This window comes from Micromys minutus (assembly GCF_963924665.1).
Source record: "Micromys minutus genome assembly, chromosome: 21".
Taxonomy (NCBI): Eukaryota; Metazoa; Chordata; class Mammalia; order Rodentia; family Muridae; genus Micromys; species Micromys minutus.
In genome coordinates this window covers 5,424,148-5,441,692 of record NC_137956.1, presented here as the reverse complement: position 1 = coordinate 5,441,692, position 17,545 = coordinate 5,424,148, and the positions used below count along the sequence as shown (strand labels likewise).

At 47.0% G+C, this 17,545-nt stretch overlaps 1 protein-coding gene across 3 annotated transcripts in view; it reads left to right on the top strand.

The window, feature by feature from the left end:
• The window catches only part of CGNL1 (cingulin like 1), a 141,175-nt gene extending 127,719 nt beyond the window's left edge, over positions 1-13,456 (top strand). For 2 of the 3 annotated variants that reach the window (XM_080934399.1, XM_080934400.1), the window contains exons 15-19: positions 7,351-7,434; positions 8,236-8,360; positions 9,169-9,277; positions 9,456-9,619; positions 10,635-13,456. In XM_080934399.1, coding sequence (XP_080790525.1) covers positions 7,351-7,434; positions 8,236-8,360; positions 9,169-9,277; positions 9,456-9,619; positions 10,635-10,767 — 615 coding nt within the window. In that variant the 3' untranslated portion in view covers positions 10,768-13,456. The remainder of the gene's footprint in view (positions 1-7,350; positions 7,435-8,235; positions 8,361-9,168; positions 9,278-9,455; positions 9,620-10,634) is intronic. The other variant, XM_080934401.1, reaches the window with a different exon arrangement.
• The last annotated feature ends 4,089 nt before the right edge of the window (positions 13,457-17,545 follow it).

Sequence of the window (17,545 nt, the reverse complement as noted above, 5' to 3'; positions counted from 1 at the left end):
AAGGGGGAGCCCCGGACGACCTTCACTGTGCTGCTCTGGAGCAGGGAAAGCACTTGGGAGAACGTTCTTTTCCGGGCCTCTGGCTTCTCTCATTAGTCTTGTGTTTATTCCACTCCTGTTGCTCCGTTGATTACTGAGTCTCAGGGATTTTCTTCCACACACAATCAGGACAGTAGATAAGTTCAGAGAATCCTAATCAACATGAATGTTTTTATACCTTTTGAAGCTTGGACTGCCTTCCAAACATGGCCGATGTTGAGAAGGAATAGATTTGACTTTGCCAGATGCCATATTTATAAAAGGTGAGGAGTGTCCGTCTATTTTCTCATATGCAGAACAGAAAATGTGTGAGCTGAAGGAAGATTCGCTGAGGTACTACCTGTCTTACTGGGTTTGGGTCTGTTTAAATCCTAGGAAAGGCTTTCTACCTTTATTTCTCCAAAACACTTTGTTTCTCTGCCAGAGCCAGCAGAACAGATCTATAAACCTTGCTTCTCAGGAGGCTGAGGCAGGGGGATTGTAAGTTTAAGGCCTCCCTGAGCTACAGAGAGATTTCTAGTGAAACTGTGTCCCAGAGTAAGAGAGAAGGGGATACCACCTAATAGTACTAACTTTCCTAGCATGCCGGAGGCCCCAGGTTCAATTCCCAGTACATGAAAACAAACTAAACATCCCGTCCATGAGTAAGTACTGCCAACTATGCTTTCTTGCCCATTTTCAGGGCGTGGAAGGTATAGTCATGGCCTACAGTTGCATAGCTCCTAAGAGGTAGGGTCACATTGTAACCCTACACTTGCATCATAGTCTAAAGATCTTCAAGTTAAAAATACTGTTGCATGGGTGACGAATGTGGCTCAGTTAGCTGAGTGACTGCTCAGCATGGGATGTGGCTCAGTTAGCTGAGTGACTGCTCAGCATGCGCAAAGCCTTGACCTCATTCTCCAGCACCATAACATGGCTCCAGTGGTATACACGTGTCTTCCCTGCATGGATGAGAGGTAAATAATAACAGTTAGCATGGAAGATACACAGGGTTGCATTTCCTTGGCCTCCTTTGACACGCATTATGTGTAAAGGACTCGGGCAGAAAGAGGTCTAGCCTGAGTGTTAAGCGTGCTGGGTAGGCTGGTGTCCTGGCTCAGGGGACATCTTTGTGCACACCACTGCTGGCAGCTGAATGCACACAGTAGGGTTGGGCTTGCCCACAGGCACCCCCCTTAGCCATGAGAGCCAGGATGACAGGGCACAGTGCTAAGTTGACTCGTCACACCCAGACAGCTGGCAGGGAAGCAAACACCAATTCAAACTTTGGGAAGCTTCACCATCTTCTCAGGGACTAGCCAGCCTGCCTTGTTGCCTTGGAGACTGGCAGACAAATCCCAGGGGGTAAAGCTTGAGGCATGAGCAGTTACTTTCAGAAACAGTGACTGGCTCACACACCTGCTCCTCAGTACCTGGGGGTGTAGGAACCAGAGAGACTCCAAATAGCCTCTTTTCAGGAGGAAAGTGACAGATCAAAGTGGGCTTTCCTCTTTTAGTTAAAGTGACTCCCAGCTCAGAACTGCCTCTTTGTGTCTCAGCTCCTCAAAAGCCTGCTGTGTAAGTTGGCTGCTGATAATTCTTAGGATGTAATTTTTAACACCAGTCCAGGAGTGATGGCCTGCCAACCTCATCCCAGCCCACTGATAAACCCAGGCCAGGAGGCTATTGTTATTAGCAACCATAAAGATTTTGGTGTTTCATTAACCTCAAAGGCTGCAGCCTGTAAACCATAGAGCTAGCTTGGGTCACTGGTTTCCGGACACCACAGGCTGCTAGAACGGGATCTGCTGCTGCTTTTCAATGCGTTCCACGCAAGTTAGCATCCGTTCAGTACAGCTACGCTCCTGTCTGTTTTAATCTGACCGCAGAGCTTTGATTCAGACTACTTAATAGAGTCGAAAGGTAAACAGCATATAAAAACACAGAGTCTACATGAAGTATTTCTCCAGCCTCACTTCCCTGGGTCCCAATAAGGATCAGAACATGGCCTTAGGCCTTGGGCCTGGTTTTGGAGATTTGGGTGCTGAGCCTCAGAAGCAAGGACTCCCAGATGCTAGCCTGGGTTCGAGGTGGAATCATTCTTCTTTAGGACCTTGACTATAACGCCATGCAGAATTCCTTGAGGCTCCACAAGGTGGATTTATCTTAGAGCATAATATCGGGCTGGCTTTTGGAAGCATGGCCCGCCTGGGTACTGTCACTGGTGGGTTTTTATGGCTGCCTTTTATTTCTTCCTGTTCTCCTGATTTATTTTACACTTCCATTTTAAGAGCCGTCTTTTGAGGGGGCATGGTGGGGTATGAAAAGTTACTACTTTGTTTTGTTTTTCTGCTTTCCCAGAGCTCTGCAGGGAGGGTTTGAGCTTCCTCTTGCCACAGGGGAGGTCTGCTTTCTGGTAGATGCTGTAGGCTGCATGGTCTAGGCTCAAAGCTGGGACCCAGCACTGTGATGCTGGCAGTCCTCCATGCCCCAGGGCTCTCTTACTTACCCCACCCCCACCGCCCTGCCCCTTAGACTTTTCCTTTGGGGTGCCACTGAATTCCCCACTAGCACTCTGCTTCCATAGGGTTCTCCCATTCTTCAAGCATCAAACCTCCGGAGTCAGGGGGTGGGGGTGGGGTGGGGGGTGAGGGCTTTTTGTCAGAAGCTTCCATTCAGATCTGATGGAGGCATTATTCTGACTCTCCCATCAGAAAAACAGGGTGGTAGCACCTGTGTGGGAGTTTCCAGAAGATTAACATGCTCAGACTCAGTACATGGCTGGCGTAGGAATGTGCCCATTGCCCATCTGGTTCCCTATACAGCTGCTGGAAGAGGCCATCCTCCACTTTGTGTGCATTTTAATACTTCCCGTTGTCAACTTGATTTCTCTACTAGCATCGGGTCCTCTGCATTCCTTCACTTTCACTTTTGGGGACCAATCTTTCTTCTATGTAGGATAGGGTAAGGTCTTCTGGCTTTCTTGGAAGTCTCCTTGAACATCATCCTATAGGATGGGGCAGTAACCTAACCAAAACATCCTGTTCCAGGCAACTGAAAGGGCCCTGTGGGCTGCTTTGCTCAGGCACAAATGAACCTGCAGGCTCTGTTCTGTGAGCAAGGTCCTATGGGGGAGGAGAAGCTGGGCCAAGCTGCTTGTCTGCGTAGTTCCTTCCCACCATGGAAGGTATGCACAGTGTGCCTCAAATGCAGGCCTGTGCCCCAAGCAGTATGGCTTCCCCTAGGAGGCCTGAGCAGGCTGTTAGCCTGCATTCATTACCACGCAGTCATGGGTGTGGGTCCACCGCCCTTTCAGCAGCACAGGATTCATGAGGGCTCTGGGGCAAGTGGAAGGAAGTAGCTGGTAGAGTGTCACCTGCTCTCTGCTTGTCCCCTACATTGTTGGCATTTTTTTCCTGTACAAGGATGGCCTAAGGGAACTAGGCTGGGCTTTTTGGTTTTGTGTCTTAATATTTGAATACCCTTTATAGGGCACTCTGTGATCACCTAACACATGTGTACGGCATGTAATTTTCTAGTTAGAGCAAGAAGTATTTCCATCTTTTCAACAATTAAGGATTTGTTGAGAACAAACACTATTCTTTGAGAATTTCATACATGTATGCAATATATTTCACCCCCAACAACTCCTTCTAACTTCATTGTTTCCCTGTTTAATTTTTTTCTGAAAAAATTTTATATAGTATATTTTGATCATATTCTTTACCCTCCCTCAACTCTTCCCACATCCTTGATCCACCCACCTTAATGTACTCTTGTTTAAGAGGAAAAACAGAACAAAACACAGAGTCTGTTTCTTTTGGCCAACTACTCTTAGACACTAGGCCTTCTGTGGTGTATGGTCAATATACCAGTTATCAGCCATTAAAGAAAACGGATTACTTTTTCTCATCCAACAGTAATTAATTAGGTGTGATAGCGCCTTAGCTAGGGCTAGCATTTCACGCCCACCTTTCCTCCTGCACGCTGGGACTTTATCTGAGCGTGTGCAGGTGTTATAGTCACTGTCAGTCTCTGAGCTCCTACGTCTGTCTGCCCAGTGTTGTGTCTGGAAGACTCGATTTGCTTCAAGTCATTGACCACCTCTGGTTCTGACCATCTTTCTCTTCCACTAGATCCCTGGACCTTGCGGGAGGGTGTGATTCATCCCATTTAGGGCTGAGCACTTCCAAGTCTCTTATTCTGTGTGCATCAACCCCTGTGGCTTTCTGTATTAACTGCCATCTACTGGAAGCAGCAACCCCCCCCCCTTTATTAATGACCTAACAAGTCTATCAGTGCAGCTCATGTGCATGAGCGTACAGCCATCCGCTGGTGTGAGGTTAACCTATCAGGACTAAACCCCTAAACAAACCGGTGCTCCCTCCCTGGCAGCCATTGCCTTTCAATAGTTCCTCAGCTACAAGTGGAACATTATCATGTGTTGGAAGCTTTGCATTCACCTAGTCATTTTAAAACTGATTTTAAACAGTTTTTTTTTTTAATTTTTAGTTTTTCATGCCCAACCACATACCCCAGCCTCTCTCTAGGGTCTTTCTATATAGCCCTGGCTGTCTTGAAACTCACTCTATAGACCAGGATGGACTTGAATTCACAGAGATCTACCTACCTGCCTCTGCCTCCCAAGTACTGGGATTAAAGACATGATCCACCACTGCCCAGCTCATTTTTTAGTTTTTTTTTTTAGTTTTTTTTTCTAATCTCTTAGATGCTTTTGCATTTGGAGCTCAACCTGGCCTTGAACTCAAAACAGTCCTCCTGCCTCAGCCTTCCAGGTGCTGAAATCACATGTGTGAGTACGGAGCCATGTTTTAGCTGGCGGTTACCTTACTGTGCCAAAGAAGAACAGGAAGTAGTTTCTGATTTTTTGTGGTTTTGATGTTCCTCACTGAGCTTTCTGTCCCCTTCCCCTCCCCGATTCTGACCTCTTTTCCATTCAGTTCTTCGAAGGAGTGATAACAGTGTTTGTCTTTCTAGGATGGCTTATTTCACTTAGCAAAGTGACCTTTGGGTCTTCCACTACAAAGGGATACTGAATCTTATCAAATGTTTTGTCTCTATCTATAGAAACAATCTATAGTCTTTGTCTCCCTGTTTGTCCTGCCTTGTTGACTAAAGTCTTTGTCCACTATTCTGTCAGTGCATGTGCCCTGTCATGCTGGTCCTATGGTCTGTGCCTAATCATCCGGTGTGCCCTATGCACCTGCTAGTGTTTTGCCCATGCTACAATGTCATGCTTCCTTTGCACCCTCTCACCCGCCCGTGGCATAGGACCCTCGTGATGTGCCTCTGAACTCAGTTCGTTAATATTCAATGGAGAATTTTTGCCTCCTGTTCTGCAGAGGTTATTTTGGCTTTTTAATAAGTTATATATTTGCCTGCTTTTGGTACAGGAGTAGTGCTGCCCCCATGGAGAGTTTATTTTGTAGAATGCAGTAGCAAAGCCTTAAGGCCCAGGGTGGTTTAGACAGGAGCTGTTTCTTTACTGCTTTGAGTTGTTTCTCATATGTTTTGTTCAGTCGTATCCTTATTATTAGTTTAGATTCTCCATGTCTTCTTCAGTTTTTACATGTATAAGAATTCTAGGGTTTTCTCTAGATTTTTCAGTGTTCTCGTATATTATTTGTAATGAGTTATGACTTTTTGGATTTATGTGTTGTTTCTTTTTTCTTACCTGATTTGTTTGCTCTTTTACTCAGTTAAACCAGTTAAGGTTTGTCAATTTTTTTTCTAATTTTTAAAGACTTATTTTATGTGTATGTGTGTTTTGCCTGCATGTGTATGTCTATGCATCATGTATATATAATGTCCACAGAAGTCAAAAGCAGGCATCAGACCTCATAACACTGAAGTTAACAGATATTTGTGAGCAGCTGTGTGGGTGCTGGGAACTGAACCCAAGACCTCTACTTTATATCATTTATTAAGTGTATAAACTAATGGATTTCATGGCATTTCACACATGTATATAACATGTTTTGATCATCATCAGTCCCTTATCCTGCCCCCACTCCTTGCTCTTTCTTCAAATCTTTGTCCTGCTTTCATGTTTTATTTCTATATTTCTTTAATTATTAAGTACACATATACACAAGTCCATTTAATGTTGCACACATGTACATGATTTTAGGGCTGGCCACTGGTTCTGCATGTTTCTTAATAACATGATAATTTTCTCAGCTCTCCACTGTTATTCAGTATCTACCAGTGAAGTCAGTTTCTTGTAAGCAGTGTTCAGTTGGGACGTCATTTCTCTCTCCATTTGGCTGATCTGTCTTTTGATTGATAAATTTACCCTATTCACATTTGTGGTTTTTAATCTATAAATAATATTCTCACCTGTCAACTACACTCTGCTTATTTTATATGTACTTGTTCTTTCCTATCTCTGTTACTTCTGTTACTATTTATTTTTGTGATTTTATTTTTCTCACCTGTGTGTGTTAGATTCTCTTTCTCTTTTGCATATCTGTTTTCCTACTGGGTTTTGTAGATGTGTGTTTTTAGGATGGTAGTTACTATCTTCTCATTTCTAGTGCCTTTCTTGTAGGGCTGATCTGGTGCTGCTTATCTGGGAAATACTTTTAAAGCCCCTTATTAAGATTAACTCACTTATAGATAGTCTGACACTTTCTTCTAGCTACTTTTACAATTCTGTCTTTGTCTTATACCTGTGACATGTTGACTGTACTAACCCTGGTGATGATCTGTTTTGAGTGAATCTAGTTGAGGTACTTTGAGCATCTTGAATCTCTTCAGATTGGGAAATTTGGGGCTATATCCTGTGAAATAGGTTTGCTTGACGTGGTCTAGCCTGTGATCTCTTCATATTTGATGTTAGCAGTTTCTCTGTGCTGAGGTTGACTGTGGTGGTTCCTGAAGGTAGCTACAAGACTGTGCAGCACATGTGGGCTTGAAGAGCTGCCCAGGGGCTAGGAGCAGATATAGAAAGCACTGTTCCTAACTTTTCAGATCAAGTACAGGTGACAATCAATTTTGTGGCACTTATGGTCCCTGAACCATAGGACACAGAGACCCAATAGGTCTCCTGGGACCTACAGATGAATATGGGAAGAGAACAGTTCAATATATAATATCCGAGTTAGCTGCAGTGACTAGTGTTATTTTTAGTTAACCATCACTATACTCACCAAAGGATCAAGGGCTTCTAAAAAAAAAGATCTTCTGCTAAAGAGCAAGCAGTCTAATGGGTACCCTGCCTTCACTAACTTGATTTTCTGTTGGAACCAGGTGAGTACAAAGAGTATGAGGACCAAGTTTTAACCCCTTTTGCACTGCTTGTTGTAGATAGAGCAGATGAGGAGTGAGCTACTTCAGGAGAAAGCTGCCAAGCAAGACTTAGAGTGTGACAAGATTTCCCTAGAGAGACAGGTGAGGACAGCCGGTTCCATGAGGTCTTACCTCCCGTTCCCTCGTGTTGGGCTTCTGGTATTCTCAGGATGGGAATGTGGCAGAGGCTTTCCCTACCCTAGGGTGAGTATGTCGGGCATTGAGGTGAGGGGTAGGATGAAGTTCATGCTCAACCACAGTGTGAGCAGCCCATCTCAGAGGCTGACTCTGAAGTTCAGTGCCGATGGCCCAGGTCATTTTCATGAATGGACAGAAAGCTCCAGTTCAAGGAGACTTCTAGCCGATAAGGTGACTCACTGAGAAACTGTCCCCCAAATGCAGTAGGGTGCAACATTTAAGGTAGACTCAGCAGTCAGGGGAGATTCTTTAACACACTATTTAGAAGTGATTGACTGTAAGCAAAGGTGAGAAAGCCATCGCACAGGAGGGCAAAACTCCAGTGTAAGGGGATGGACAGTAATGACATCATTAAAGATGTAAGCGACTGAGGAGGGTCAGTTACATCAGTTCTTTCACAGACTATTTATTTATTCATGTTAGTCTGTCACTGAAAACACTGGTGGGGGGCTGCCACCCCCTTCCCTCCATGCTCGGGGTCTCGACACATGCCAGCCCTTTTATTCAGGCTCATAAGGCAGCAGCTTAGAGTTTCTTCTTTTGACTTGCAAAGTCCTGACTTCAAAGGTGTTCCACGGAACAGTCTCTGGAGTCCCAAGGTGCCTAGGCGCTGACCAAATTCCTCACTCTTACCTAATATGCTTCTGCCCAAAGATCATGCCCCAACCCAACCAAGTCTCTCACAGGCTTCCTCTCTGATTCCAGAACAAAGACTTGAAGAGCCGGATTATCCACCTTGAAGGTTCCTACAGGTCCAGTAAGGAGGGCCTGGTGGTACAGATGGAGGCCAGGATTGCAGAGCTGGAGGACCGGCTGGAGAGCGAAGAGAGGTAAGCCCAGCCCGGAGTGGGCAGGGCCAGGTAGGCCCTGGTCATTCAGTAGGCCTGGTGGGTTGGAGGCTCTCCTCCCATCCTTATCAGCCCCACGGAAGGTAGAGGCAAGCCCAGCCTTACAGTCATCTCCATTTCTCAGATAAAAACGGCGATGGTAAGGTAGCCTGGCTGTGCACTGTGTGCCTGGACAGAAACTCAGGAGTGGGCTGCAGCTGTTTGCTGTCTGCCTCTCATTAGCAAAGCGACTGCTTTGCAAACTGTTGAGTTTGAGCCAGGTTTGGGGCAGGGAGCAGGTTTGAGGGCAGGTGTATTCAAACAGAAGTCACCAACTACCACCAGGAATGGGGAAGTCCTTCCACAGTGGGTAGGAAAGATGTGGGGCTCCTTCTCAACAAAATGCTTTTTGAGCTAACCACAGAGTCTTAGACTGAGGATCACCCCCAACCTTCCTTGAAGGTTCCTGACATATATGTACATGGTTTCACTAAGGTTTCTAAGCCTGGCCGTTTACTGGTGTGTGGTTCTTTGCTTCAAAAGTTAAGATCAGCAGCAGAATTCAGGCCACTTCTGAGCTCTAGTCCTGCAGCCTTGGGAGAGTCTTGCCCTTCTTGGGGCTCCATGTTTCCTCCTGTGGTACCAGCAGCCCTTTCTTCCTGTGTAGCTGAAAGACCCTTTTTCTGATCCTGAGCTAACCAGGCACCTATGGCTGGGGAGTCCCATCTCCTCCTTCTAGCCTGGGCTCCCTGCGAGGCTGAGAATTAGAGGAGTTAGAGAGTGTGTCCTGTACTGCTCTCTCTATCCCCAGGGATCGAGCCAACCTGCAGCTCAACAACCGAAGGCTGGAGCGGAAGGTGAAGGAGTTGGTGATGCAGGTGGATGATGAGCATCTGTCACTCACTGACCAGAAAGACCAGGTAAGAGAGCCTCTGCCTTCTCTCTCGGATGAGGCCCAGACATGTAGAGTGTCGGCAGAGTCACCCACAGGTCTTCCCACTTTTTCTGTGAGGCAGGGTTCCCTGGCACCTCCCGCTCTGGCTTTTCCAGCTCGGCTGGACATTCAGCCAACACTAGGTTCCGTCTTTCCTCCTACAGCTGAGCTTGCGCCTGAAAGCCATGAAGCGCCAGGTGGAGGAGGCCGAGGAGGAGATTGACAGGCTGGAAAGTTCGAGAAAGAAGCTGCAGAGGGAGCTGGAGGAGCAGATAGGAGTGAATGAGCAGCTGCAGGGGCAGCTCAACTCTCTGAAGAAGGGCTTAAGGTGGGTAGAGGCGGTGGCTCATCCCATTCTCAAGGTGAAAGTGGCTATGTCTACTTGAGTCACCCTACCTGCTCAATAAGTTTCATATAAGCCACCCTCGTACCAGTGTTAGGCAGAGCCTGAGGTACAGAGAAGGTCGGAGTATCTCCACTACCGAGTTTTCATTTATACCCTTCTAAGAACGAGGACCTTCCGAGCTGCTCTGAGGAAAGCTAAAGGTTGGGGCTTGAGGGATGTTTTCCCTACCCCAGAACCAGTGTGGGGGGCATTGAACTGAAGACTGAGCACAGGTTCATGCTTTCCCGGAGCACTAGCCTTGTGTGGAGGCTGTCTGGGTTCTGATGCCTGCTGCTTCAGGTAGCACTCTCAAACTGACAGCTCCCACACGTCTCCAGCTCACTGAGAATCCTACTCCACAGGACTGAGAACTTGCCCCAAAGTCAGCGGTATGCTGCAATAGCTGAGGACTCTGGGCAAGGGGTAATGGTTTGATAAACCATTAAGACATTAACTATATGAGGATGTGGCTCAGTTGTTAGAGTGCTTGTCTCACATGCAGAAGGCTCTGGGTTCCATCCCTAGCAGCCCTTAAAAAGGGTGTGTAACCTATGATCTAAGTACTTAAGAGGCAAGAGGACCCAAACCTCAAGGCCATTCCTGAGTGCATATTTAGCTTGAGGCCTGCATGGGCTGGCTACATGAGAACCTGTCTTAGAAGAAAAACAATGTTTTTGATCCATAGTGAATCAGAAGCCCCCCGACCAGCAGCCGTATTAGAGTTAGGCAGAAGGAGAAATCAGTTATCTTGCTGGTGGCTCACCCTATCAACATCAGTCAGGAGTAAGAGACAGTTTGCACCTGTTACTAAGACAAATGTCTATTGCTGGCAAACTCATGTATACATACATATGCTGCAGGCAAGTGGAGGGCAGGAGCCCAGCATCCTTTCTTCCATCTCCAAATCAGAGACAAGTCCTAGCCAGGGTCAAGAAACATCTCTTTCGTGTTTCTGCAGGCTTAAGACACTGTCTAGCAAAGTGCTGGACGACTCGGACGACGACGACCTCAGCAGTGACGCGGGAAGCCTCTACGAAGCTCCACTGAATTATACCTTCCCCAAAGACAGCGCTATCACCAGCCAGATCTGAGTCTGCCCCCAGGCCTGCTGCTCCCGACAGGACCCCACAGCCATCTAGACAGAGCAAGAGGCACTAAACAGGGCTTGTGAATGGAGTCAGACCCACAGTTACCACCTCACATTCTTCCCAGGGCTGCAGTGAGGTTTAGTGACCTTGGATCTTAGATAGATAGGGAGCTATTGGTTTTCAGATGACCTAACTGGGACACTTGGGGGTAAGACAAAGCCCTGTTGTGCACTGCTGTCCGCTATCACTCTTTCTCCTGTCCCTGGAAAGGTTCTAATGCCAGCTGTAATGACATAGGGACATGTAGGGGTGAAATGTATAGACTGTACATATTTTAAACCAGACCTTCTCAAGGATTGCTGTTCTACTTTAGAATGTTCCAGTGTGTTTGGAGTGTGACGTCTTTGTAAAGTTCACACATTGACCTTGATTATCCTTTAAAATACAAAGCTACCAGATCTCAAGTATTAAAAAGCCAGAGGCAAAGGAGGGAGAGTGAAGGCTATTCTGGAAACCAGAGAGGGTGAGACAGTGGAAAATTAGCACTGGGAATCAATTCGTGGGTTGGATGGGAAGACAGCTCATTGATGGTTGGGGAAAGACACTTACCTATGGATGAGTCTGAGGCCTGGGTACCTGAGAGGCTTATTTTATCTAAGCCATGCAAAGAGCAGTTCCCACTCCCGATTTCTTTCAAGCAAGTAGAATGGGGAGACAGATGAGATTTTTAACAAGTGCTTCTCAGAGGACAAGAGCCCCGTTGTTGTGTCTCCTTGGCCCTTTTCCTCCGTGGCAGACCTCCAAGTGAAGCTTGCTCAGGCCTGGAATCGGAGGAGTAGGAGGGGCCTTGAGATGAGGCTTATGGGCTCAGATATGATGATGAGGAGGGAGGCACCCTGGAAGTCCACAGGGAAAAGGGTGAAGGAATAAGTGGGTGTAGGGCTGACGTAAGAAGGAATACAGAAATGTTCTTGAAAGCTGGGGGATGTTTAAGAAGGGCAGGGGGTGGGGTTGAGCTGGAGCTTGGACTGATAGGAAAAAGAATGGCAGGTGCTTGCCATTTGAAGGGCTTTTGGGGGAACAGGTATCAGGGGTGAGTTCCAAGTGCAAGCACATGATACCAAAGTGGCTTTGGGGGGTTGCTGGGCATCCCTGTGTCTCCTCATAACTGTGACAGTCATCTATGAAAGAACCTTGTGAGTTGCCTATGTGTGTAAGGCAGAGGAGACAGGGCACTGAAGCAGGGTCCCCAGGTTACCTTCCTGATGTGGGGACTCCTGGGGACCAGGTTACCCTAAGGTCTGGCCCACTGCAGGTCAGAGTTCACCCAATGAGATTTAAAGAGAAGGGATCTGAAGAATGAGCATTTGCTACCAAAGAACCAAGCCCCATTACACATCATGAGAGCCACTGTCTCCCTCAGCATAGCTGGGCACAGCCCCTGCCTGGTTCCTCACTGGGTATGGAGAGATTTCTGCTTTCATTCTTCCATTTAACAAATATATACTATCCATCAAAATGTGTCAGGCACAGACTTTGGCACTGGAAACACAGTGAATAGAAGTAAAAATGTCTGCCGGAGATGGCGCTCAGCTAGAACAATGCTTGCCTAGCATGCAGGAAGCCCTGTGTTTAAACCCCCAACTCTAAACCCTGGGCGTGGTGTGGCATGCTGGGCTCCCAACACTCAGAGTGTTGACAGGAGGATCCAGAGGTCAAGGTCAGCCTTGGATACATATGCAGTCCTAGGCTAACTTAGGATTTAAGAGACCCCATTTCAAAAAACAAACCATCCAGGAGAGTGTGGTGCAGGTTGAAACTCTCTCTACTCAGCCTCTGAGAACCTTGTCGTCTTGGGAACCTGATAGCCTGCGGTTGGCTGGCTGGTTCCCAGAACTCACAGGAACTCTTTGGCTCCTAGAATCTTGGTGTCATCTTTTGATACTTGCACAAAGCCCAGAAATGCCTCAGCCACTCACCCCAGAGATTCAGGTGACAAAAGACCCCGAGGAAGGGGTGTTTGTTTTGGGGTTTGACAAAAACCAGCCAGCCCTTATTCCAGTTAGTTCTTTCTGGTAGCCATGGGGCAAGCTACATGAAGGAAAACAGCTCCTGAAAGGGAGAACAGAGGCCACCACCACCAAAGGAGGCTGGACAGGGTGAGGGCATGACTCTTTGCTTTAATGAGTGGGAGGGGGGGTGGGGGTGGGTGTGCAGCCAGCGGCACAACACTGGACTGAGGTTTAGAGAGAGGTTAGGTAAGTCCCAGATGCACCCCTTCCCTGTGACCCTGACAGGTGTATCCTGGGTCAAGGTAGAGATTAGGGTTCCAGGGCCTTCTCATCTCAAACCTGTGAGCAGTCCTTGGTTTTCTTATAGATACCTGTTTTTCTGTTTATTGCTTTAAGAATTAATCCTGCTCAAGAGTATTTTCTTTAGCTAGCTTAAAAATATCTCCTGTAAAAATATACACGTTGCCAACTGCAATTCTGAGAAGACAATCACTGTATGGCTTTTATAGATTTGTTTTTCCTGCTCCAGAGTGTCATTTCACCATGACAATTGGTATACAAGTGGTCTTTCAGTAGGGATTGGTTGCTATACATTGTCATGGGGGAGAGACATTTTTATCGCAGCTACCTCCATGGGAATGACTTCATGGATAAAGCAAGATTTCCTTTCAATAAACTGTCACCTGACAGGAATCCTGTGGTGTTTGGATGTTGTGTTACTGCGCAAGCATGGCGACCCAAGTTAGATCCCCAGAACCCACACAAAGAGGCAAATGTGGTGGCACACACCTGTAATTCCCAGGGAATTGGGGACAGGGGATCTGGAGAGCTTGGTGACCAGCCAGCTGTGTGGAATTAGTGGGGTACAAGCCAGAAAGAAAGCACTAATGTAAATGCTGGAAGCTAAGGGGCTTGAGCAGCCCCAGGGCCACTCTGAGAGACTGAGGAGTGGTCAGCAGTGAATGTTGATGGAATGTTAGCAGTGGGTGACCATGATGTGCTGAGCCCCAAATGGCTCATTCTAGGAAATCACAAAGGGAAAATGCTCTCAGCTTGGCAACTGAGAATCAAATACCCTTTCCTAAAGCTGCCTGCCTGCCTTGCAAGTGTGCACTTGTGTGATCTCTCTTGCTCTCATAACAGGCTCCCCACAGTCTCCATTTAGGGAGTCCCTGGGAAGGACTCACACTGACCACCATGCCAGCTCTGTCCTCTACCCCAGCTTCCTGAGACTGGTTTGGACTGTCTGCAGGTGGAATCTGGGCATTTCTCCTGGGTACAGCCGTCTCTGGGGTGCTCTCAGGGACTAGGGTGGCCCACCTGTCCATTGTACTGTTCTTTCTAATGGTGGCCATGACTCTCCAGGTCCCTCAGTGTCCTTCCTGAACTTTCTAGTACCCCCTGCATTCTGGAGCTGCCCTTTGTTGAGCCCTTTACGTCACATCTGGGCTCATTTCCTGTCTCCGATGTATGTAAGCAGTATGTAAGCATGTATGTAAGCATATATGTAAACATGTCCTCCCAGATACTCTGCACCCCCCCACCCCAGTTCAAAGCAGGAACAACCACACATGTGAGATGTTTGGTTTTTATAAGTTCCTAAAGCCTTTACCTAAATCATATATATATATATATATATATATATATATATATATATATATATATATATATATATATTTGCAAAAGCAGATGTTGTGGTACAATTTTATCATTTTAAATAAAATCTTCCTGCCCAGCATCTAACTTTCAGACTGATGTAGGTCTCAGGATCCCCTGGATGGGAGTGATATTCTGTGTGGCTCCTGCTCCTGAGGAACATGCTCAGGAAGCCCAGAGTGAAGGGAAAAAACAAAAACCAGAAATCCAAAAAACCCAAGTCCTCCCAGGACCGACTGCCCTGCCTTCCCATCCCATTCTTGATGTTCCACCTTGACCTGTAATCCTGACTCTCACACAACTCATTAGCGTTTTCCCCTCTAATTAAAACAAAACAAAAGCCCAGCTAATAGCAAGTTCTGTTTAGGGCTTAAGAGTTTCCAATCCAGAAATGCCTGGCCTTCCAAAAGAGTCAACACGCCTGGCCACTGTTTAGACCTGCTAAACACTAACTCTTCTGTTCATTGACCCAAGACTTGGCTTAAGTCTCCATAAAGCAACAATAATGAGAGGGATGGAGGGAAGGAGAGGGGGAGAGAGGGAGAGAAGGGAGAGGATGGGGGAGGGGGGATAATGTGCGTTCTGGGTTTATAAAAATGAAATAAAATGAATAAAAAATAAAATGTTCTGAAGTCATTCTGCACAACAGATACTGTGTGAGGGTACAAGTGTCCCACAGGCAGACTCCGTCAGCTAGGTCCCACCTGAGGGCCAACAACCTGCCAGAATGCCTAGGGCTTGCTGAATAAACACAGTCCTTTTAGAAGGATGGTACAGAAAAGGCAGGAACCCTGATCTTGACACATTGTGCATTTTTCTGCTGAGTACATTGAGCAGGGGGCAGGCAACAGCACTAAACAGTCTGGGGCCCCTGGGAGCTTGTAATGTGATTAAAAGTGTGTGGGGAGCAGGGTGGTAGCTGACACCTTGAATCCCAGCACTCCGGAGGCAGAGACAGGAGGAGTTCAAGGTGAGTTTCAGGACAGCCCAGGTTACACAAAGAAACCCTGGCTCTAAACAACAAAAACAACAATAACAATTTTAAAAAGTGGTGGAGATAGTAGTTGGACCCATAGTTGTTTGCTATGGTTATGTCATGTTGGTTGTCTGTTTTTCTTTCTAAGCCCTCTGCTAAGCACTCCATTTTTCCCATTTGCGTGCTGTGCAGGGACCAGTGTATCCCTGGCTTACTAGCCATGTACCACACATTGTATTCACAACCACCTTGGAGTGTGTCCCAGTGGGCAAGTGAGATGACCTAGACTGAAGCACAGGGTAGGATATGGACACCCAGGAGTAAATCCAGGTCAGGCTCTGGAGTGTATTCTCTGCTGGTCTCACCAGCATCACATTCCTGAGAAGACAGAGGCCGTTCACATCATTCCTGACGTGAGGGTTACCAATGACTTCCAATCCTGCCTACACTTCAATCACCCCTGTGAAGGTTCGCACCACTTCTGCTGCCTGCTTCTACTTAGTACAGCCACTAGAGGACGACAGAGATTACAGTGAACCTTTGTGCCTCCCCACCCCCCCCCCCCCTTTTTTTTAGCTCAGTCTAACTGGTGATCCAGGTAGTTGGCAACTGCAGTCTTTGAAGTTCTGTCTTTGGATATTCCCTGCTGAAGGCCTAATCTGGATTCTCTGACTTTGATCCAGGTGGCAAGGCCACTCTAGGTGGTCACTGGGCCCTGTATTGTCTCACTGCAGTATTTAGGCAACCCTGAGTGTGAGTGGTTCTTGCAGAACTTACCCATTCCCTACACCTCAAAGAATGCGTTGTGGTGAAAAACCTAACATCGTTATCACTAGAGTAACTGTCACCAGGCACTAAGCATGATGTGACAGCCTGAAATTCACAGCTGCACTTGCAAATTGAAGCCAGCACAGTGTCCTCACAGATCACTGGGCCAATTGAGCTCATAGTGAAACCTTTCCCTGCAGGGAGTAGTCTGCAGAGTCTTGGCTAAGCTGAGAGAGTGTAGATGGGGGGGGAGCCCTGGGTCACTGGGTGGACTCCCAGGGACCCACCTGTGTTCAGGCTGGCTAAACTCTGCAGGGGACAGAGAAAGCATAGGACTTCGGAGTGGTTGTGACAGCTCATCACGGGAGGAGTTGCCTCTGTCCCCAACCTTTCCCAATGGTAGTGAGACTCCACTTATGGAATAGGATTCTGGCCTCAGTGTAGCGTGTTTTGGACTAGGAAGTAAACAGTGTGTACACAGTTTGGGGAAGTGACAGGTGACCCTCTCCCATGATTCACAAAGCAGGAGACACCCCTTCAGAACCCCGCAGACTGATCAACTTTGCCCAATAGTATTGTGAGATAGTGAGAATAATTAAATAATAATTTTTTTTCCTACTCAAGGTCTCATGAAGCCAAGGCTGATCTTAAACTAGCAAAATAGCCAAGGATGACCTTGAACTCCTGACCCTTCTGCCTCCAGCTCCCAGGTACTAGGATTAAAGATATGTGATACCGTGTCCAATCCTGATCAAAGCCAAGATTTCATGTTTGATAGTCTGGCATAGAAGGCAAGTGTTCTCTCTACCAGTGAGTCACATGACCTGGGGCTAATTCTTTATTAATAAACTCTGTGAAGAGCTGCAGTTAGGCAAAGCCTAGATTCCTTTTCACATGCCTGGGAACAGGTGCAGAGAGAACATTTGCCCAAGATCATCAAGCACACAGTGAAATCACGCAGGTCTATTGTTCTTGCCAGCCTTGTACCAGGTTTCTGCTCTCTGTGTTGTCTTTCCTTAGTAGGTACTTTCCTAGGCACAAAGGCTAGGTGGTTTGTTGAGAACTCTAGCTCCTGGCCTTTCAATGGAAGTCTGTATTTGCAGCCTAAGACCTTTGAGTGTAAGGCAGATAGCCTGCCCTCCTCCTCTCTGTAAATCCCTTCCCTGCCACCTGCACGCTGCCAGCCTGCCTCACTATGTTCTGTGTGGCTTGTCTAGGCCAGGCTTGTTTTTTGGAAGTGGGTTTGGAGGGTGGAAGATACCTGAAGCCTCCAATTCAATTCCTTCCTGTTTGAGGAGACTGAGAAGATCCAGCTCTTCAGTCAGTTTGGGTTTTATCTTGGTGGCTTAGGCTTAGGTGGCTTTCATCT